Here is a 23,101-nt window from a genome sequence, read left to right as displayed (position 1 = left end):
TACAGATCACAACGTGAGTCCTCAATGTTTGTTGCGTGCTGAGGGTAACGAACACTATAAAGTAAGGTAGCTCTTCATACCTCAGACTTTTTTTGGTGAAATTTATGGATTTTGCAAGTTAACAGAGATCTGATTCCTGAATCACAGTGCTGCTCTTACTCTCCAAACACACTCAGCAAGATACATTGGTTGAGCCGACCAGACCAATTCCTGAATCTCTCCTTTCATGTTCAGGTTACCATAAACCAACAGTTCGAAATTGCTAAATCTGCTTGTTTTGAAGTAACTTGTTCCCTTGCACGGAGCAGGAAGATGGGGATGCAGGGCACATAGGATAATGAGAAAGGTTTTTCTATAACAGCGAAGTAAAGTGCAAGAACAACTTCAAATACATGTAGGTTACTTAATGAGAGGCAGGGAAATGACAGCTCAAGTATTGTTGAGGATTTTTTTAGCATTTAAGAATTCTGGTTTATAACTGTAGAAGCAAATGTGTACCTTATCCTCCTGGCAATCAAGTTGGTAGGCAAGAAAGAAGAAAAACAAATCATTAAAAAAAAAATAATCTGTCTGTGCTGTACCTGTCCAAACTAATAAGCAGAAGCTATCTGCAAACTGGCCGTTAGCCATCCCACAGGTCACTTTCATATTTCCCTTATACTCATAAGTGCTGTAAAAACAACACTTGTATCCCACCATTGCTGAGAATAAGTTATTCAAGGATTTACTATTCAAGTATTTCTCTACAATGTTCTAAATATGACAGAAAAATGAGTCTTGTTTTCTTTATAATTAATCATTTAAAACAAGATATCGTACACCTTCATGCATCACAGACTTTCAATTTATTTAGGACAAATGTAAATATAACTTTGCAGTAGCAAAGAAAGAAGACATTCCTTGCTGCGGTTATGAAACACTAGATAGCTCAGTTCAGCGGAAATGACTAGCTCCTGGTTTTACGTGATACCTTTTCAGATTGAATGACTCTTATTTTCAAAGCTATTACTTCCCTGAGTATTAGAGCTTTTTAGAAGATACGTATTTCAGTGGTTGTAATCTACTTTTCTCAACACAACCACATAGCACCTATCAAGCAATAATATGGAATTTATATATCCTCATAGGTCATCTTTATGAAATGTTATTGATTTGCAATCATCTATTACCCCGCACAGATTTAGAAGAAATTGTTCCTTGTACCTCCTACTGAACTATTAATTAAAAAGAATTCCTGAGACCTACTGTAACTTTTCCAGTCAAACTACATACTCGCTAGAGAAATGACAGTAATCCAAATGAGAATTATTTCTGCATTGTTAAAGGAGTCTGGGGAGATCCTGGCCAGACCATTGGTATCTGCCATCCTGGTGTACAGTATCTTTACATGAATACTGGTAGACAAACCCAGCATTGGTTTATTACTAGAATCTCCCAATTTGGACTGCTGGAATTTGCGCACTAATAATGGATCAATGGATTACTTAGAAAGGCTTTCAAACCTAGACCATTTTTATCTGCCTTTTCAAGCACACTGTTAAACTAAATAAAGCACATCAGTGATGCAATGTAACTTTACTACACAGTGCATCTGCTGACTATTATTTACCTTGGGCTGAATAGCCTCCTTCTGGCTAACAAGCTGAGACCTCAGGATGAGGACTTCTTCCTTGCGTACTTCCAGCTCTTCACTCACTGAAGTCAGCTGATCCAGCAGGACTCGATATGCAGGGGCACCAGGAGCAGTTACCTCTGGAGATCGCGTTTCTGTGAGGGCCTTCTGCAGCTCATTCAACTCATTTTTCAGTTTTTTATTCTCAGATTCAAGTTCTTGACGCTGCAAGAAATAAGGACAATGCCGTCACCCAGCAGCATTCCAATGTGCCTACAAAACTATGGACAAAAATGGTAGGAGCCATGAGTAACTGCAACAAATCAATCAATCTCTCCCGTATACCTGGCCTCTTGACTACGGTGAATAGTGTCTGGGAGGATTTCACTGACAGGGCTAACCTTTCGTCTGAAGCACAAAATCAGAATACATGTACATGAATCACACAGATTCCATGGGAAAAAAAATTACCAATCTTTTTTTCCTCTTATTCTCCCCTTAACAAAAAAATTAAAAGTTCACAACAAACAGTGGTCAGCAGGCTAAGAAGATTCTGCATCATTCAGTGATATTATAAAACATTTTTAGTTTTAGTGGTCTAAGGTATGCATTAATATAAATAATGTGTTTGGAAAAGAGGGCTACATTTATCACTGTATTTTCACCGTACTAAGTGTTTCAACAGAGAATTCCCCCTGTTTTAGGGGATCAGCCACACATTCTACACCTCAAAACAGGCAAACCTATAATAAAATGATTGCTGGGGAATTTTTGTTCTAGTTTCTCTAGCTAATACTCTGAAACAGGAGGCCTGATGTAATTTTCTATGCCAGCACATACAATGGGTGGCAATATTCTCACTAGAAAAGAACAGAAAGCTTGTTTTTAGAATTACCTTGAGCGACTCATACTCCAACTCTGCACCTCTTATTGGAGGCCTTTCCTCCTCCTATGAAAGAATACAGACAAGTGTGAAAGATAAAAATCCAATCCTTCCTATTCTTTAATTTAGTTGAGGCAGAAAAAGGAAAGGGAGCTGAAACTTTTTCTATAAAACTGGAAAACACTCATTCGGGTACTGCTGAGTGCTTTAGTTTGAATACTGGCATTGTCTCCTTTCATTCACTTATGAGTTTACGACACATAATAGGTTAATATAAATAAAATCATGTACAAATCACAGAACTGGTGGCATTACCAGTGAACAAATCACTGGTAACAAAACAGAGCAGGATGAATCCCAGGATGCTCAAGAAATTCACTGGTGGAAGAGTAATAAGAAACAAGTGCCAAAACTAGCTTCCTATTTTTTAAGTACTTACAGAGACCAAATCAGAGGAGAATTGCAAATAAATGAACAATTACTCATTCTCCCCTTCATATAAGTAGATTTCTATACTACTATTCCTTAACAAAAACAGCCTTTTTTTTTTTTTTTTTTTTATGCAAAGTCCCAACCACTTTTTGTTCCTGTTAACTTCCATCAGAGGATCTCAAGGACCTTGGAAAACTAAATAACCAGTCCCTAGTACCTAGCACCAGGTATAAAACTTGTTGTTAAATAAAGGAACTCCTAGAGGAAGGTAAGGATTTACTAAAAGCCAGTCAGCATTCACACAGCTACTATTTCACAAGAAGGGATACTCTGGCGTCAGCATTTGATCAGCTAGAAAGAGTCCACCTTAGCTTTAGCACGGAGAGCCTGTTCTTCCTTTCTGTCCAGCTCGTCCTGCAGGGATTGCTTTTCTTGCTCCAGCTCTGTAACCCGTTTCTGCAGCTTGAGGAACAGAGACATATCCAATGGTGCCTTCTTCTCACTTGGTTCCTGCTTTAGAAAGAACAGAAGGAAGTCAAGAAGTTTTCCCCTTCCACAACACAAGGAAGCGCTACAGTGAGTAAAGATGGGAAACAGACCGGGGAAAGAGAGGAACACAGAAATGTTACTTGATTCTGAGAGTTGACTACTAACATCTAGAATATTTCATCAGCTGTCACATGCTATTTTAAAAAAGGATCTACTAGTATAAAACGTATCTAAGCCTAAAACCTAGCAAAAGAAAGCACTAAGAGACTACCTAGCAGACAGGAGGTCTATAACTAAGCATACCTTTTATTCTTACTTGTTTGGAGGGGGAAAGGAGAAAAAAAAGTCTGTGGTTAGACTCACCTGGAAACAACTATAAATAGAGGCTTTCTTTTTTTAAAAAAATTATTTCTGCAGTAAATTCTTCAGCTACAGAGAAAACTCTCTGCTGATTGTAGATTTATAGGTTTAGTGGGATGAGACATAAAAAATAGGTACCAGAAGATATATGTTATGCCTTTTTCCTTTTATTATGCTAATTACAGAGCCTGTTCTGAGCCTAATCCACTAGCTTGTTCACTATTTTCGGGGCAAGAACCAGCATTTGTAATATGAAGGTTCATCAGAAATTGTCCATCAGCCATTTTGTACTTTATGTAGCAAGAAGATCAAAGCATGTACTACGAAGTGCACCATAAAATTTTGAAGCCTAGAAAAGGAACTAGAAAATTAATATTAATGACTGTAGCCGACAGCAAGCACAGCCGTTTCCACTTCATCTCCTTTCACTGTTGAGGGGAAGAGTCATAAACCACACCAACAACTCAGGAAAAAGAAAACAGACTTTTGAGTTTTTCTGGCTTTACTGGTTCGCATTAAGATGGACCCTATTTTTTAATGTGGTTTTGTATCATTAATCTATATTGTTAGTCTAGAGTCAAACTGGAGTTTGAAATGTTAAGGGGTTAAACAAATACAGATTTTATCTTCTCGGTGCTACATTTATTCACACTCTTGTGTGAGTTAATTTTTTTCACTTATATTCTAAAAACCAAAACTGGCTCTAGAACAGCAATTCAGTAAGTATATTAGCCAAAGGAAAAGATGACATGGGGGTCATGTGAAATCCAATCACATGTAGTTGCACTGTCCTTTTCCTGATTATCCATGAAGGTAGGAGCACCTTTCTGAAACAATTATGCAAGGTGAAAAATATAAGTGGGAAGGCAAATTATGAAAGAGTCCACATAGAATATGTGTCAGCATCAATGTGTCAGGGTATTTGCATCCATAGTAGAGAACAGTTTTCTGTGGAGGCTTTCAAAAACAGTAATGACAGCCTGTAAAAAGCAGCTGTGGAGGTAACTAACCTAGACAGAGGGCAAATGGAATGAGCTGTGCGATGGCTTACAGTTAAGAAGACCTCTAGAATGCACAGAAAAAACTTAGCATCCGCAAACTGCCAAGCACAGTCAGACCACCAACCTGATGGCTCTCTGCTGTGTTAGCAGTCCCACTTCTTTAGGAAGGGCCAAAAGGGGGAGTTAACCTTGAAAATACTAAGAATGGCTCGGAGTTGCACCACAAATTATTCATGATTATTATTCATTAGATGAATCAAGAGAGTCATCTTTCTGAAAGTTTTTAAATATCCTGGGATTCGTATCACTGCATATGCAAAGGGATAGCATGTTCTTGGGAGTTTTTTCATCTCTATGAAATAGAGGAAAAATAAATCAACGTGAGGTTCTCACCCCTAACAGGGGACTCATTCCATGTAGCTACTAAGAATGTGGCTAGCCACCTTGCCACTTTTAATTCCTGAATATACAGTATACAGACTTCTCAGGAAACCTCACTGGTTTTCTGAATTCCCACTTTGTGCTGAAAAAGTGATTGTGCTTACAAACACTGGCAAGCAAATGTTTTACAGATGCAAATCAACGGGATGGCCAAGTATCTAGTCTATGTTTACTGTAATACCAAAAAATTCAAAGCATATTTTCATAAATTTTTTTTACATAGGACCACAACTAACTAGAGAATGAGCTGTTTCCACAAAGAAAATGGAAAAAGTTGGATTAAAGTGTTAGATATCTCCATATAAGCATATGGTGTTCACAAGCACATACAAAAAAAAGAGATAGGAATGAGTTCAACCACTGATCAGTGAAAAGTTGGCGGGGGCGGGGGGGGGGGGGGGGGGGGGCGGTTAACATTACCTCCATCCTCACTGGTAAGTCTTCTGCTTCTGTGATCTCAGAGCTAAAAGTATATTCAGATTCATTACTACTGTGAGTTGAATCCGTTCTTTTGTGTCCAGGCTTGGGGATGTTCTGGAGCGCAAATGAAAGAAGTCAGTATCACTATATGGTTTCCCTGTGCCTGTCTTTTCACAACCTACAATTTAGCTTGGAATATTTGGTGTTATTTCACAGCTATCAAAATTTATAAGAAAAGATTTTTGATTCTGGTCTCTCATGCCACCTAAAGCCTACGAGATGTAGTTCTCAATCAAATCTACGGAGCAGGTCAGATCCTACACCATCAAGTATTGCTGCAGAAAGCAGAATCAAGTAACAACGCAGCATTTTGTGGGAAAGAAAGGCTTGGTTTACAGGAAGCACAGGCAGCAATTCTCTAACTTCCCAGACACTGTACTGAGGAATATTTTTTCTTCCTGCCACATATAATATTCCCAGAACTACTTTAAATTTAACACTAGATGAATGTGGCACAAACAACCCTAGCACATGTGAGTAACTTCAGGGCAAAATAAGGGCGGACAGCATGTGCAAGACCACTAGCAAAGTCACAGCAGAAATTTAGCCTTCTTCACAAATGTGAAAATAAAAATAATTTTTTTAAAAAAAAATCAACCACAAATTTTAAATGTATTTGTTTGGGCTGAGCTAATCTAATCAACCATATTTAAAAGGAAAAATTCTCTTTCCAGGTACAATTCACCACCACACAGCTGACAGGAGAAGCAGTTACTAACGTACACTACTAGATTCTGCCTAAACACATTTGTGAACAGCTTTTGATTTCTCAGATGTTTTGACACTTACCACCATTAAGTTCATTTCATCCTTGAGATCATCATACCGCTCCTCTAAACGGCTGAACTCATTCAGCAGGTTCTGGTATCGTAACCGTTCATCATTCAGATCTAGCTCTAGCTGTTTTGTTTCCTCCACGAGCTTCTTTTCCATCGTCTCTGCCATGGAGAACAGGAATCCAAAGTGAGAACCCCACTTCTACCTACCATGCAGTGCATCCATCCTGGAGGTACAGGCATGTGTCTGTACCAGGAACACAGATGGTGAAATGGTCTGCTGTGTGCAGCTGGTGTGTGGTATTTGTGCTTCTGTAGGCAAATATTAAGGCAAATATATGAAGGACCAAAGCATTATTGTGGTAACCACAGAAGGGTTCACTCAAGTTAAGTTAGTTATTCTGCTAATAACCTTGCATTAGTAATTCCAGGAGCGAGGAAGAAGGGGCACTAGCCCAGTGCTGCATTATGTAAAAAAGCAAAATGTGAGATGCTTTATGCCTCATGCACACTGACCCTCCTCATCGCAGCTGCCTCCATCAAAGCCTTCACATCTAGTTACGCTCTTCTGGCTGCTGTCTACCTAGTCACAGCAGCCAGAAGAGCTGCAGTAGATTAATTGTATTAAATATCACAGCCTTCTTTTAAAAAGTAAAACGCTTTGTAACAGTCACCCTCACCAAAAAGACCCCAAACCCTTAGGACTTCATGGAAACTCAAACAGTAAATAATTCTGATGCACGTGAGTTCCTTAAGAAATGAAACCATTAAGCTAAAAAGGAATGCAATCTAAGGCAAATTAGCCCAGTCTATGCAGTAGAGTGTTGCTTTACAAGGTAACACGAAGTAGAAAACCTGAGTGAAGAGAACAGAGCCAACCTGTTATTTCCCTCGCCTGGTCATGGATGCGGCGGTTCAGCTCCTCCTTTTCTGTTTTCAGTAATGTGTTCTGCTCTTTCAGCTCTGATACCAGCTATAGAAATAACAGAATATTTGACTCAGAATGCAGTTCATCTTTTATCAGTAGCTCTAAGAGCAACAACATCTTTGTTGTGAGAGTTCAAATACTTAAACTTTTCTTCAGAAAATGAAATCGGTGAACTAAATCATGACATCTTCATTTCCCAAATTACATTTCTTAAATAAGTCCTACTGCAGATTCCCCTGTATGTTCTGCACTCCATTTCTGATCAGAAGCCAAAACTGCCTTGAATCACTCCACTGTGCCATAGTATCTTTCAGTAAAGTCCTAAAGATGCAATTTATTCCTTAAAACAGAAATATTCCTCAAATAGGAACAAAATTGGTTGTTCTGTTTTATATTCCATTGCATTGAGTAACACCATAATCTAACATCTTGCCTCTGCCCAAAAATGGTGCCACTTTAACTGTGCCCAAGTTTGCCAGTTACTTATTTGTCTCTGATTATGGTTACTACGCATTCATTTTGCTTAATCAATTAGTATTTTTCCTTTTGTTTATCTGATCCTGAAATGGTATCACTGCAGCATCACATAATGATGGAATAGCTCTTCCAATATTTGAAGCTTGCACCGTTATCAGCAAGTAATCTTGATAGGAAACAACTTGTTTGATATGTTTGTGGTTAAAGCAAAGATAAGGGGTTAGTCAAAACCTGTTGAACTAGACTGTGCACACATACATGTGTTTAGTAGGCTAATTGTTTAAATTAGGTAGGATATAAACAGGTACCTTTGAATACTGTGTACGGGACAGATTTCTGATATCTATGTGATTATACTCTCTAGGTAGGTAAAATGACTTCTTTTACTGAATGTGCTACCTCTGACTAATTGAGGAATCTTAAGTATCTGGATTTGCAAATACTTTCAATATCAAAATCTGAATAGATTGAATACATATATTTACATACAATATATAGATTTAGTATATTCTTCTACCATAGGTGTAGTTATTTAGGTATCAAGCCTATTTAGGATTGTACAGGTATAACACTGCTTAAAAATACTGTAAAAATATCAGCCACACAACTGAAGCAATTAAGCCTGGGCAAAACCGGAGAGGACACCAGGCCCTTGGGGATCTTCTCATACATCTGAGACTGCATACTTGCCTGCTCAGTTTCATGTTTGTATTTGTCTGCCCATTCCTCAATGGTCTTCTTCTCACACTGAGTTTGGTGCAGCTCCTTCCGGAGCTTGGCAATCTCCTCCTGAAGGCTGAGGACACGGTTGGTTGCGTTCTTAGCCTCCTCCTCACTCATCCGAAGCCTTTCCACATCACTCCGCAGCTTCTCTGTCTCCGTACTGTACGTGATCTCCAGGTTGCTCAGCTTCTCCAGCAGAGATTTGTACTCTTTGTTCTTTGCAAAACACAACACGGACATAGCAGTGTTGGGGAAGTTCTGGTTTAAGGGAGCCTTCTAGTTCCCTATAGAATATACCCAGACATGGGAGCAACAGAACAGCTTGCTCATTTCAAAAAAATTTCAGTCTCTTTTTGCAGAATTGCTTAACGAGGTGACAGAACAGTCCAGTCTCTAAGCCCGCACATTAACATCCCAAACTAAAATTAGAGAGGGAGCCCACATACATCAGACCTGATCACCTCACCTTCCCTTTAAAAAGAGCAACTGACTTCCTTCAAATGAAATACTGACTTTAAGAGAGCAGATGTTTTCTCTCAGTGCTGCTGAGAGACACAAACGGATGCTTTATTGTCCCAGTTCCACTGTGGCCTCCTGGCCTCCCTTTCTCTTCTATCAATGTTCCTCAGCAGAAAAGAGAACTGATACCTTACAATAAAAATTCAGCGCATTCTTCTCTGAATGCCCACAATGCTATTGAGAAAGCAAATACAAAATTTCTAAAGATTTTCCCTGAGGCCAGGGAGCTTTTACCTGCTCATCAATTTTTCGCTGCAGCTGCATGATCTTGTTCTCCAAGCCAATGTGAAGCTTCTTGTAGCGTTCTACAGACCGGGCCTCTATCTTCAGTTTCTTTAGCTCTCTCTTGGCCATCATGCGCCGGTAACAGCATTGCAAGTAAACAATTGCCTTCAAGGTCCTACGGTAGTGCACTCGAGCCAGCCAGCCTCTTACATGTTTCTGAATAATAATAGACTTGTGCTCCCGAAGCATCTACAGTTAAGAAAAAACACAAGGGGTGTTAGAATTGCAAAATACACCTGCTCAGTTAAACAGACTCCATAATGAGAGGTGTAAAGATGATGTACATAGAGACACCTTAGTCTAAAAAGAGAAACTTCTGGTGAAGAATAACAAGAAATGAATATGGAATTAAGTTAAACAAGAAAGAAGAGGAAAAGAAGACAGGAATAAGGAAGATGACAGGGAATAAAATGAAAAGGAACCAGAAGGAAAAACATGGAAAGGAAGAAGTGAGGCACACCGAAGAATCAGACATTCCTTTCTGTTGAAGTCAGATTCAAGCTAATTGCAAAAATATATGGTACCTTGCAAATATAATCCCTTTTTTTCTTTAATGCATCTTTTCTCTTGAAATATCTTAGATTCATTGACATATGCTGCATAGGATTCATCAATATACAGTTTAAAATTACCACACTTGATACACAATGCAGCTAGTACCCACTAGAACCCAGAGTACATTGTAGCAGCTATTAAAAATAGCAGCTGTAGTCTAGCAGACCAAACTACAACTTCCAGTCAGTTTTCCTTTTTTTAAATTTTTTTTTGGTTTTGCCTCTTTTGACATATCTTAGACTTGCCAGCATGGAAAAATCTCCATTTATTCTGATCAGAAATTTTATATTGTAATAATTCCAACTTATTTCATGGCAGAAATCTCAACCATAGCTTTGAGCTGTAAAATACCCCAACTTCATAATAATAATTTTTTAAAAAATAATTTTTAATGGAAAAGTCAAGAATGCCAGCAACCTTTATCAGTGTGGTGGCCAGAGACTTCCACTAGGAAGAGTCTACTACTTGTTTTTGGATCCTTCACCCACTGATTCAATCAGAGATCCACCTGGTCTGGAGCACCTGAATTCCAGCAGACCACAGCTATGCTTGAAGAGCATGCCCAAACCCACAAGGCTTTCAGGGCTCTGAGCTTCTGCAAATTGAACAGTTTATTATAAAAACCAAAACTATTCAAGATTTTATATTATTTCTTGGATTTGGTAGTTTAAAGATCACATTCTTATGCTGATTTACCACAAAGCTGATAACACAAACTAGTAGGGTAACAATTTTATTTTCTTTTATACTTCTTCAAATGAACTGAAATGTGTTAGAATTGTTACATTTAGAGATCAATGAATTTAAAAGGTTCACTAGCAAAGTGGCAAGATTATAAGGCACACAAACCTTCTCCCTTAGTGTTTATTTCTGAAGAAATAAAGAGACTTGAAGTACCAGCACTCAGTTAAATAGCACACTGCGGTAAGGAAATAGCTTTCTCAAAAGCATAGCAAGGTCAAAAGCCAAAGTCCTTCTGACTGCCTGTCGTGCAGTTGGCATTCCTGCCTCCTGCCTCCTTCTTACACGTTTCCTGGAATAGTCCTTCAGGTTACCCACAGGTGTCTGAACAGCTCAAATACAACTAGCTTTCAACAACATTTTCACCTCAAGTTTGGCAGCAACAAGTCACATAAAATACCTCCATCGTGCAGGGATGGTCCTCATCTGCCAGTGAATTCTCACACCCATGCAGTCCAGTGCGGAAACAGGACACTCCAACGTAAGGTGAGAGTATCAGAAAAGTTACTTAATTCACCAGGTATTTCCCAGGAAAGCTTATGTAAAAGCTGTGGAGGAACTAAACTCCCTGTTAAGCCGAGAAGCACATCGCAATGTCTCGGGCAGAAGCTTTCCTCAGGACGTGTGAAATAGATGATTCAACCATTTTAAATTCCTTGTATTAGTCACGTGACTGCAACACATGCCCTCTCTTCTAACAACAACAACAACAGGTACGTTTCACAATCCTAACGAACAACACGTGTACCATATATTACTGACAGAGTCACAGCTCAGCCCGAGTGTGCTGCCATAAGGCAACTTTCTGGTTTCCCTCACTTGCAATCATCGTGAACTTCAGAACAACTGTGTTTACCTTCCCCTGGCATGCAGAGCTTGTGCTTTTCTCTCTGGCCATCCCTGTATCTCAGCTTTAATAAAATTCAACCTTAGGAGGACAACGTATACACAGCACACCGCAGGTGCGTCGTCAGAACTTCATGTCTCGCTGCGGTGAACAATTCGCTGCTCGAGGGGGATAATCCCTGACAGGCAAGTCTGACCACCCCTTACAGGGACCCCTCCAGCAATCTGCCGTCTCTATTAAGAAGGAATATAACAGGTTTATAAAACTCTGTGCTACAGGACAGATGGGGTGTGTATCACTCATGCAACTAACTTCCGGCATTTTCCTAAGATGGCTTTTAGTCCACATATTGCTGTGACCCACGTCTCACTTTGTCACATCTGGCAGATCACTGTTAAAAACATATCTTACATAATCTCACAATGTAAAAAAACCCAAAACCCATGCTTAAGTTTTAATCTCCTATTTCTGTGGGTATCTCTTTGCTAACGTTAATCTCCTTCAGTATATTCCATCAGCCATTTCAGAATCACTGAAATTAGGGATGCAATAGGAATAGTAGTGCATCCCATATGTATACTGATGTAAGCAATACTGATTCGGACTCATGGAGGCACATTCACACAAGGTCATTTTCAATATGTATTTTTAAGTGTCTCAACATTCTATGTAACAAATGAAAAAGTGAGAAATGCTGTAAATCCCTGTTAGATTCTCCACTGACTGCACTGAAGGTCTAGGTACATCCGTATTAGAAGATGATGTGAATATCTCTAAAATGACAAGTTCATTGATTGCAGTATCAGATCTTTCTAATTTCCAGGTGCTGTCCTTCAATCCATGCTGTGGTATTTTGTTTGTGCATTATGTGTAACGGCATGCATACAAACATTTCAGATTCCCAAGGGGACACCACAGAGCAGCTTTGTCCTGAAGGTATGTGGAAATAAAGCCAGAGTGAAGAAGTAAAACATTATGATTTCTTACCATTTGGTACTTGTTCCTGGCCATGTAACCTCTTAGGAGAGCCTGAAGAGCAATAGTAGCAGCTCGCATGCATTGGTATCTTTTGCGGACCACATACATCCGCTGGAACTTCTGAATAGTGATGGCGGCCCGTGTTCTCCGCAGGAACTTGGCATAGCTAAGCAAGAAGAAGATTACAAATAATACCTGTAATTATTTTCCAGTGCTTGAATACTATTTTTTTTTACATCCTGTAACTTTATCCTCTTTCTCAAGAGCTACATTTTCTACATCCATTTCTTCCTAATGTTGTGAGTGATACAGCATATTACTTGCTACTCTACTGTGTGGCAGTACAACAGAATGACAAATTAACAGAAACCTTGCAAGATTTTACAGGGAAATATTTTCACTTCCTCTGAGAACTGTGCTGTAGAACTGACAAGATAAACTCAGCTTAATTTCTCACCACCTTTTCTCCAGCTTTAAAGCTATTTCCACTATGCTACCTTCCAGATCTCCTCTCCTAACCTCAACCTGTAGAAAATGTTTGCTCGTTCTTGGCCCTCTCAGCAAGACAATCACAAAGCATCTTGACATAAGCCTCTTTCTGAAAGTTGATTCTTAGTCTTCGTAACTACCTTGTCTTTGAATAATACCACCTGTACTCCTACCCTTTCCTCTGGCCCATCCACAGCCATCCCTCAGAAGTCAATCCAAACAAATGACTCCTGACTGATGTACCTCCTTTTGCAGCTGCACCCTGGATGAGCAATGGCTTCTCCAGCAGGACAGACAGACCCAGCTGGGAGGGCACCCAGCAACTGGGCTATAAGGACTCAACCAAGAGTCCTGCTTTACCTCACCTGCAACGTATCTCCTAGTACTACTTGTACTCTGCTTCCACTAACAAAACACTGTTCTAAGCATCATACAGCAAGGGTGCTACTGTCCTCTCGGGAAGGTCAAAACCAGGCAGGACAGACGCACTCATTATATTCAATTTCCTTCATTTCCCTGGAAAATCGTTTCCTCTGAGCCAGTATAGGAAAGAGAGAACAAATGTATCACATTTAAATGTCCTACTTAAAGGGTTCTGAATTGAGGCTAGTGTGGGTTTTCCCACGAGCGTTGCTTACCATCGTGCTTGGTACCCTCTGACATATCTCTGAATGGTGATGGCAGCCTTCCTCATACGCACGTACTTCTTTCGCATCAGCCAGCCTCGGATAGTCTTTTGGATGCGGATACAGGCAGCTCTCAACTTATCTGCCCTTATTTTTTCCAGATAGGCTACTTGACCAGCCCGGAAAAATATTTTTGTCTTACCAAACTGGTACTTATCCTTGTCCTATTTTCAGAGGTAAAAAGAGCATCAGTTACAGCATTAAATGTTAGCGGATAAAAAAAAAAAATGCATGAAGGGCTAAATGAAAGTACAGTTAGTAAAGAGGCAAAATTATATGTGGAATTTTTCAAGTAAACCTAGACTTAAATTATATAGTGGAGGAGAGTATTTTCTCTGTATGATTCTGCTAACAAATTAATACAGTAAGGCCACAAGCATGGCCTAAACAAGTAATGTGAGATTTTTGCTTAGACAAGAACGCCACAAAGATTGTAAGAGATGTGGTAGGCTACAGGAGGTGACGAAGGGGCCCAGAGCATGAAAGCAATACAGGCAATGTACATGTACAATTTCCTCCTTAAATTGTAGATGATCCCTCTGAATGGTCCATCTTCAATCACATTACACAGTACAAACGAAACAGCTGGGGCTTCAAACATGTACACATCATTTACAGCATCAGGACTAAGCCAGAACAAAGCATCTCACTGCTGCTCAAACACATCTGCAATTTCAGAACTAAACCAGAAAGAGAATAATACTCTATCTCTATAGGCTGTAGTACTCCTTGGAGGGAAAAACTGAGAATATACAAAGGTACATTGAAAAAAATTAATTTTGTTGACTGTTTGATGATAAGTTAAAAGGAACAGCAGTCAAAGAGCTACAGCTTAGGATACATTTAACATTATACATTAACACTATGAATACAGACACATGCATATAAACCAAAAGACTTCAGTTAAGTCCACCCAACGACACAGAATTTAATAAGCTGAGCCCCAACCTGCCTGCACAGTATTTATTTTTTTTTTGTTTCCATAAACATCCTAACATTGGCATTGCACTTCAGCAAGGTAAGCTTTCTTGCTTTTGTATCTTTGTAAGCTTTGTCTCCTTCTCTTCCTAACTGACACTTCTGAGTAAGTCTCGATTAACCGTCTTCTACTGAGAACTGGCTGGAACTGGCTTTTTGGAGCCTGGCTGCCCTCCGCTGTTCATCAGTCCTTAAGAAATCCCAGGAAACACATCAGTTCAGGCGCAGCGCCAGTGGTGTGGATGGCACAGCCTGGGAATGTAGGGCTGCAACAGGTAGAAGGCAAAGCAAGAGGCTGCTGAGGTACGAGGACAGCCACAGTGCTGCTAGGCAGGGAGACAGTGTCACAAGGAGGAAAGGAGTGAAAAAGGTTGACTTCAGCACAGGAGCTGAGAGGACCAGTGTGAAAGACACAAACACATACACAGACAGAAACACCTCCACGTTAGAAAACCTCCAGGTAACTCTACCTTACTTAAGATGTGGTTAACGCATCTTGCCCTTAAGCAAGACCACACTTGCCCTTAACCCACCCACACTTAAAATCACTGTCTTCCTTCCCTGTGATACACTGGGAAATTCTGCAGTTCCTGTGCTAATATTGGTGGTTTAGTACTTTGAAGAAGTACTAAAATAGCGTGGCTATGAGGGTGTAAGGGATGCTATCTTTACTCCTTCAGATTCCAAATGCTCTCAGCACTAACTCTAGTACCAGAATCAGCTTCTCCAGGACATTTTTACACGTCTGCTTTCGGTCACTAAGGACATCTCTCTGCTTCATCAGAACACGGTAACGGCTGAAGAACTCTTGGTATGTCCACCTGTCCCAAAAACAGAGACAGTGTCAGTCCCAACAATGAATAATTCTCTTAGAAAGGAGAGCTGCAGCTGAAAGCAATCTAAAAAGTGGCAAACACACCTGGAGGGGAAGCCAGCTGCACTGATTCGGATGGTCTCCAGGACACCACAAGCTCTCAGCTGCTGTACTGCCCGCTTTTCATCAAATCTAGGTAGGAATAAAAAGAGGCTGTGGGTGTGGGGCTAGTTTTGCATTACATGGGACCTCTGGCCCTGCGCACACCCAGGACAGGAGTGGCACAGAGGGGGAGCAGGGGTGGGATGCGATGGGTGGTTAACAAATCCAGCTAGCGTGTCTGCAACTCAGCGATAACAGAGGACAGCCTAACTGGGGAATTGTCCGAGCCCATCGGCTGCTGCAAGCTGCTTCTCCTGTCCTGCTTCCCGCTGGCCTGCCCAATAGCCATGGGAGACTTTGTGTGCCCAGATTCTAAGCAGACTTTTGAGAAAAGCTCTAAGCAAGTTCAGATATGAAAAAAGATAAGGAATAAGACATTAGAATCTGCAAAAGCAAATTCCAGCAAATGTCAAATGAACTCAAGGAATGCAAACTGCCAGTCACATTTAAAACAGCTAACAACGAAAATGCTGGTATTTTTGCTCATGTATCACCAAAAATTAAAAAAAAAGGCATCAGGAAGTATTTCTCCCTCCATTCATCCCAAAACATCTCCTGGCGTAGGTACACGTACACATGCACAATGAGTCCCTAACAACAGAAAGGAGGCACACCACTTCGCTTCTGAATGAGCAAGGTTTAGAAACTCGATCCTCCAACTGCCTTGGGCAATTCCCTCCCACGCACAGGCTATACGAACTATACATGAACCAGCTTACGTGAATGGAAACTTGAAGTCGTTAGGCTTAATACAGCGCACGTAGTGTGGAGTTGTAGCGTTCAGGGTTTCCATCAGCAGGTGAAGAGAGTTTCGAAACTTTGAAAAAGAAAAAGGGAAAAATATCAGGGAATAGCCTCAATAAGCTCAATCATGTTTGAGATAACCTCAGGAAGCGGACCTAGGGATATTTGCTTATTTGTAATAATGCTTTTGGTAATAAACACCAGCTTGGTTTTGTTATGGCAATGGATTTTAGTTTCAGATACCACGTTTGAGTGAATTATGATACAGTGAGACTTCTAATTGTTAGGCTTTACAGGAGTAAAGCTCCCGTATCAGCGTGTGATAAATTACAAAAACACGGCGTAGACTGAGTTGTTGACTGTCTTATCTACCCTAATCTTTGTCTAATCCATCTCTTTATGACTAAACCTCATGGCATATTACTAAATAGCCATTTAATTTTAAATAAATTTTAAATCAAATTTAAAATCAACAGAGTGGTAAAAAGAAAAAAAAAAGGTATCAATCTCTTCAGCTCCACTGATCCCAGTGTCGGACCTACTGAAAAGAACTTTGAAAGTCCAACATGCGAGGGTTTTAGGAGCTTTACTTTTAAAGTATCACGACCACAAATACCTAACATACTGCAGTATATCCTTCTAACCACAGAATACTCTAATAGGTAAAGGAAACTATGAAAACACGTCTCAGATATTTTAAGCTTATTGGCATGGATTTCCCTCTTTCTGTTAAACTCATGATTCTAAGCCAACCTCTGTTTCTACACAGAATATGATAAAAAACACTTATGTATTACTTTCTTTAAAATTTATAAATTAATATACATGGTTGATTGATAGGAGTAGTATGAGAGTATTCCTAACACTTCAACTCATAGTTTCAGTCTGACAACAAAACTGTTAGGCCTCTGCCAGTCTCAGGATACTGTCTGTTTGCAAAATCAGAAATAAAGTTTAAATAAAAAATGGTAACTGGGCAGGGGTTCTCTTGCATGAATTGCAGATTGGAATTTGCAGCCTGTACCACAAATACATGCCAAACAGATTTGCATTCTGTGCAGTAGCATGAATAACTATTCATATTCCCTTGCTTGGGGAAGGTTACAGAGGAATTATGAATACGCAAATTAAACATTCTCTAATTCCCTGATTCTCGCTTAGCAGTCTGACTAGCTCACGACACTGCACAGACACTGTGCTAACATCTTTGTTAGGGGATCGACAACCATCCAAGGCAGCAGACAAAGCCCAGGCATTTTTGGTGATTTTATCAGAACTCTGAGCCCCCCTGGAGATGTGCTTGGTTCATCTTCAAGAATAGGCAGGGGACCCTGATACAAAGAACTTACACTCCCTGAGAGCTAATTTATATTCCAGGCTGTCCTACAGTAACATAAAAAGATTTATCCACACAGACCTCCTGGAAGCCCCAAGGAAAAGAAGAATGCCACTACTCACTAGCAAAGTGGTACAGGCTGGCAAGTAGATAAAACCTGACTACTAAACTGTCAAAAAAGTTCCCCTTGGCTCCAATGTATAGTCTGAGGGGCAATCTGTCATATATAAAGCACTGAGTGGGGACATAACCATCTTGAGAAAACACCTGTTAAATCTTTTGAGAGGAAAGTAACAAAGAAAAAGTGAGTTCTCCAGCCATACTGATCTGCATACTTTTAATTTAATTCTGGCACATACACGTGGATATTTTATGTTTAACCCATCGATAACTGGAACCAAGTTTCCTGGGGACTGAATTCCCACTTTTGATTTGAGTCAGACAACGTGGCACATGATCAAAAAGACCCAGTATAAGATTTTCAAAGATTCTCAGCATCCAGCATGGTAAATCTATCTTGAAAAACATGAGTTTTGGTTTTGGCACCACAATAAGAACTGAGCTCCCTGAAACTGTGGCCCGAAATGCATTAGTAATTAGGGTATTTTTGCTCCAAACTGTAAGTCACAATCAGCTGCACCTCTCTCAAAAATCACAAGGGATCACAAGAAGCACCAGCACACCTTGAGACCTACGAGACAGAGGGAGGTAGAGGGAGAGATTACTTAATAGAGCTGCATCTTCAAACTCACCTGATGTCCCACAGTTTTCTTATGTTCCTTGCTGGCTTGACCTGGCCTGGCCTTGGCTGGTTTTACAGCCGTTCGAGACAAAGGCACACGCCCCGAAGGGGTTGCTGACGTGGGACTGAGGACCTTCTCCTCATCCTGGAATAACTCTGGTAGCAGCTTAAACTGGTACAACAGCAGAAAAAAATACAGAGGGTAAGAATCCAGCAAGTGATTGCACCCATTTGTGCTTAAGGTAGTTAGAATCCAGGCTCATTTTTTGTGAAGCGCATGTTTTTTGTTGAACTCCACACGGGGTCAAACGCAAAAAGGCATTCAAGCTAGTAGTATAGTGAGTGGGCCATGACTTAATACTAAACATTTTGTGGGTTTGATCAGTGAGTCTCCTTCTGAAGACAAAATTCTGATTTGAGGGTTTTTTTCATAGAGCCAGCAACAGCTTCCATGTGAAACTGTTAGATACTGACAGCAGTTTCAGAAGTATCAATTGCAATTATATATGGCTGCTTTGATCTAAGGAGGAAACGACAGGATCCTCTCATATTCCAGTGGTGCACCAGACTCCTTTGTGGCTGAGAAATATCTAGGACACTGAATAACCCAGCAGGCAACAAAGAATATTCCTGCTTTATCACTCTAAATTGAAATAATCAACCTCAAAGAGGAACCATCAGCTAAAAAAAATCATTAGCCAAATTTACCTGACTGAAGATCTACTCTCAGGCCAGTGGGAGTGGAGGAAAAACTTGAAATATCTTTCCAAACATCACATAGGGCTTCCAGTTCCCTTTCTCTAATGGCTACAAAATACACCCATATATAATAGCTGCTTTGAAGTAACTTACAACTAAAAATAACACCACCACGTCTTTCTACTGACAACTATAGCACTTCAGAAGCATTATAAGAGTAAGAAAATCTGAACTTCTCTACCTGTCAATGAATAATCTTTTATCTAGCATCTGTGCATTTTCTCCCAAGAGATAGGAGCATTCAATTTTCAGTACTAGAAAGTGCTTGGGCTAAGTACAACCTAAAAAATAAAAAAACCGGTTTTGCCTTATAAAACTTGGTGAGCATGCACGACATCCAATGAAACATGCTGCACAACAAAATGGTACTTGTGCCCTGTGGTTGTGCCAGACAGGCTAGCAGGAGGCATCAAACGTTCCTCAGTAGCATTCAGCACAGCACTCCAGCGTAATATAATGACTATGAATGCTACAAAGGTATCCTAAGTTCCGGAATTAAAAAAAGGAGTATCACAGCTTAGCTTTATTTCACCTGAGTCTGCTGGACTAGGAGCACAATCACCTTAGATTACCTCTGAGGCTGGTGGACAAATGACATTTCCAGGGGGTGATTTAGCCTGTCTCTTCCACTGACTCAACAGAGTTCAGGATGATTGGGCCACCACCACCTCATCCAGCTGCCCGCAGTCAGACGGAGTGAGTCGGTATGCACAGGCATCTGAGCTACAGAGCCACGTCTTTTCATCCCATACAAAAACTGACCTGAATGCAGCACGCTTTCTCTGAAACTCCTGATGCTCTCACACACCAGGGGTGGGAAGGGGATCCCCAGTGTCTTGACTGCAGATGGCTGAGCTCTTCTAAGCTATCAGTACCTAAGACTCATTCCCTTTTCCCAACCTTGGGAAAAACTGCCTGTAAAAACGGGCAAGTGCGTTTCAAAGGTGCCACTTCCATAGACACTGCCTCAGTTACTGCATGCAGAAGACAGGAGCAATCTATGGCCGCCGGCAGCAGAAAGCATTGCTGAGACGATCCACACGGTGGGGGCATTCGTGTTTTCCTTTGGTTTTGGTTTTTCACTATCTTATAAATTTTCTTTGTTTCACAGAACACTAGGAGCGTTCAAAGAGAGGGAAAACACTGATCAAAGGGCAGATAATTCACATGGTAGAAAACAGGCAAGCAAGCATTTTTTCCCTGTAATTTTTTCAGACAACTTAACAGACAAGCTGCTAACAATGTTACAGATCATTTCTCTCAATACAGAGCCACAACACAAGATTTTAACAACATGCCAGTAGCAAGCATAAAGGCAGAGGACTGTTGTGTTGCTTTCACGATACATGCATGGAAACTGAACTAGTTCAAAGAGGTCTTGTGGGTGGATTTGTAGAGAAGGCCAAAATAAATAGCTAAACACTACAGTGCCTGCCAAGAGCAGCGTGTGTCATGCACTTCGGGAAGCAAAGAAGCATGCGAGCTGTATGTGAGAGTGGGCATGGGCAGGATGACAGATGATGCAGTCAGTTTAGAATTACCTTCTGTTGAATGTGCACAGCAAACCCAGAAAACAGTGACAACAACAACAAAATCAGAAATGCAATCCCACTACAATTACTAATAAAGAAGGCCTGCTGAAAAATAGAAATGAAACATTCTTCTTTTGAAAATCCATTTTCTTCACAGTTGAAATTTTTTTTTAAACACTGGTTTGGGTGAAATTTACCACTGAGGAAAACAATGTTGTTTCTTAGTGTTTAGATTGAATTGACTCAACCTACTGAGCGTGCCCAAGCTGTTTTCATGCTCTTATGGCAGCTATGTCCCCACTGTCCCTTACTCCCTGGCCTAAGTCCTTCGGAGCACCCCTGCACCTCGGCCCTGCGCAGCACACTGCCACGCTGTGCACAGCCGGAGCTACGCCGGCACCCGGTCCCCGCCAGCTCCCCGAGGATGCTACCTGCCTCCCACACACACAGCAACTGACTTCACTGCAACCACTTCAGCATTTCTCTCAGCGGAGAAAGCCTGCTGTGGTTTTTCATTATACTACATGTTTCAATCATTTTGCTTCATATATCTGCCCAGAATAGAAACAGAAGAGAAAAATGTTGGTTTTCCTGATAGAATAGCAGAATTTTAAATAGCATGTCCCTGATACCCAGCTTCCTGGGCCATTAGAGCTAGCAAATTCCCAACAGCCATCACAGCGCAATGTCAAGTTAATTGCCTTTACATTTCAGAAGAGCACAACTAGCATCTTTGCCATTAAAAAAAGCAGACGATGCCACTGAAGGCCTGTTCTATAATATTCCTTCATGCAGTATTTTTCAGTTCAGATGTGATCTTTCTTTCATAGACATCAAGGCGGCAAGACTCCGTAAATTCTGGTTCGTGTCCTTAGGGTCTATACATTTCATTCCTCTCTCATTTTGCTTCTGGAACAGAATTTGTCTCTCCAGAAATTTTCTGCTCAATTGTCAGGCCACAAACAAGGAGCTTCTGTTTTCAGATTACAAAATTAAGGGCTTAACTCTTAAGCCTTCTTATGCTACTATAGTATAGTAGAAGTCCTCAATGACTTTACAGAAAATGTAGCAAAGTTTGGGTTTTTTTTCGGGGCCGGAGAGAGGAACCAAAACAAATAAAAACAAACAGTGAAATCAGTGGCTAAATATAGACTGATCTCACATGGAGCAAAACTAGCCTACAGGACTTTCTAAACTCATACAGATGGCCAAGTAAAACACAAACTATGTTCAATTCTAGTTGATCTGGTACCAAAGGCAGAAATATTTCCTAGGTGTCATGGTTTAACCCCAGCCAGCAACTAAGCACCACACAGACGCTCGCTCACTCCCCTCCCCTCCCCCCTCAGTGGGATGGGAGAGAGAATCAGGAAAGAAAAAGAGTAAAACTTGTGGGCTATGATAAGAATAGTTTAATAGGACAGAAAGGAAAAAAAAAAAAAAAGACAATAAAAATAATAATAAAAGGATTGGAATATACAAAACAAGTGATGCACTATGCAATTGCTCACCACTCACCGACCGATGCCCAGTCAGTTCCTGAGCAGCAATCCGCACCCCCCAGGCCAACTCCCCCAGTCTCTATACTAGGCATGACATCATATGGTATGGAATATTCCTTTGGCTTGTTTGGGTCAGGTGTCCTGGCTGTGTCCCCTCCCAGCTTCTTGTGTCCCTCCAGCCTTCTTGCTGGCTGGGCATGAGAAGCTGAAATACCCTTGACTTAGTCTAAACATCACTTAGCAACAACTGAAAATATCAGTGCGTTATCAACATTCTTCTCATACTAAATCCCAAACATATCGCTATACAGCTACTAGAAAGAAAATTAACTCTATCCCAGACAAAACCAAGACACTAGGTTTATAAGAAGCTTTATATGACCCTTAATTCAAGGATTAATAATTGCAAAAGAAAAAGCAAAAATAATCTTTATACTAACCTTACTTGATTTTAGGACCTTAATTTGTTCTTCATAAACTGTGTCTTTATTCTTTTCCAAAAAGCCTTCACATTGATATTCCACCTGAAAACCATCATTTTACAAAAAAAGTAAGTATTAAAAGTATTTAATAAGAATATTTTGCATAGAATTCACCAGCTGTAACTTTCACATTTAAAACAGGTAATTCTTGTGGATGTTGAAAAGATCAGCTCCCAAGTGCATCTTTGTTAAATATAGATTTTCCTCAGAGAGAGTGCTTTCCAGTAAAACGTAAAACATTAAAAAATATAGAGATGAATACTGTTATTGCATTATAGCAGATATATTTCAGTGCTGAGAGATGCTTGTGGTAAGACAGCGTGATTGAATGGTTACAGTCTGCACTGA

General features: G+C 40.3%; 1 protein-coding gene across 1 annotated transcript in view; it reads right to left on the bottom strand.

Annotated features, from left to right (window-relative positions):
• MYO5A (myosin VA) overlaps positions 1-23,101 on the bottom strand; it is a 105,298-nt gene that overhangs the window by 21,997 nt on the left and 60,200 nt on the right. Inside the window, exons 14-28 of the mRNA XM_049812438.1 lie at positions 22,712-22,795; positions 18,489-18,650; positions 16,376-16,473; positions 15,600-15,686; positions 15,393-15,501; positions 13,655-13,866; positions 12,537-12,693; positions 9,356-9,595; positions 8,570-8,818; positions 7,354-7,447; positions 6,488-6,636; positions 5,639-5,752; positions 3,294-3,440; positions 2,508-2,561; positions 1,610-1,837 (exon numbers count right to left, since the gene is read on the bottom strand). Coding sequence (XP_049668395.1) covers positions 1,610-1,837; positions 2,508-2,561; positions 3,294-3,440; positions 5,639-5,752; positions 6,488-6,636; positions 7,354-7,447; positions 8,570-8,818; positions 9,356-9,595; positions 12,537-12,693; positions 13,655-13,866; positions 15,393-15,501; positions 15,600-15,686; positions 16,376-16,473; positions 18,489-18,650; positions 22,712-22,795 — 2,184 coding nt within the window. The remainder of the gene's footprint in view (positions 1-1,609; positions 1,838-2,507; positions 2,562-3,293; positions 3,441-5,638; positions 5,753-6,487; positions 6,637-7,353; positions 7,448-8,569; positions 8,819-9,355; positions 9,596-12,536; positions 12,694-13,654; positions 13,867-15,392; positions 15,502-15,599; positions 15,687-16,375; positions 16,474-18,488; positions 18,651-22,711; positions 22,796-23,101) is intronic.

The sequence above is a fragment of the Accipiter gentilis genome, chromosome 10 (genome assembly GCF_929443795.1).
Source record: "Accipiter gentilis chromosome 10, bAccGen1.1, whole genome shotgun sequence".
Lineage (NCBI taxonomy): Eukaryota > Metazoa > Chordata > Aves > Accipitriformes > Accipitridae > Astur > Astur gentilis.
The sequence above is the reverse complement of the archived record's forward strand: the minus strand, read 5'-3'. Positions and strand labels throughout refer to the sequence as shown.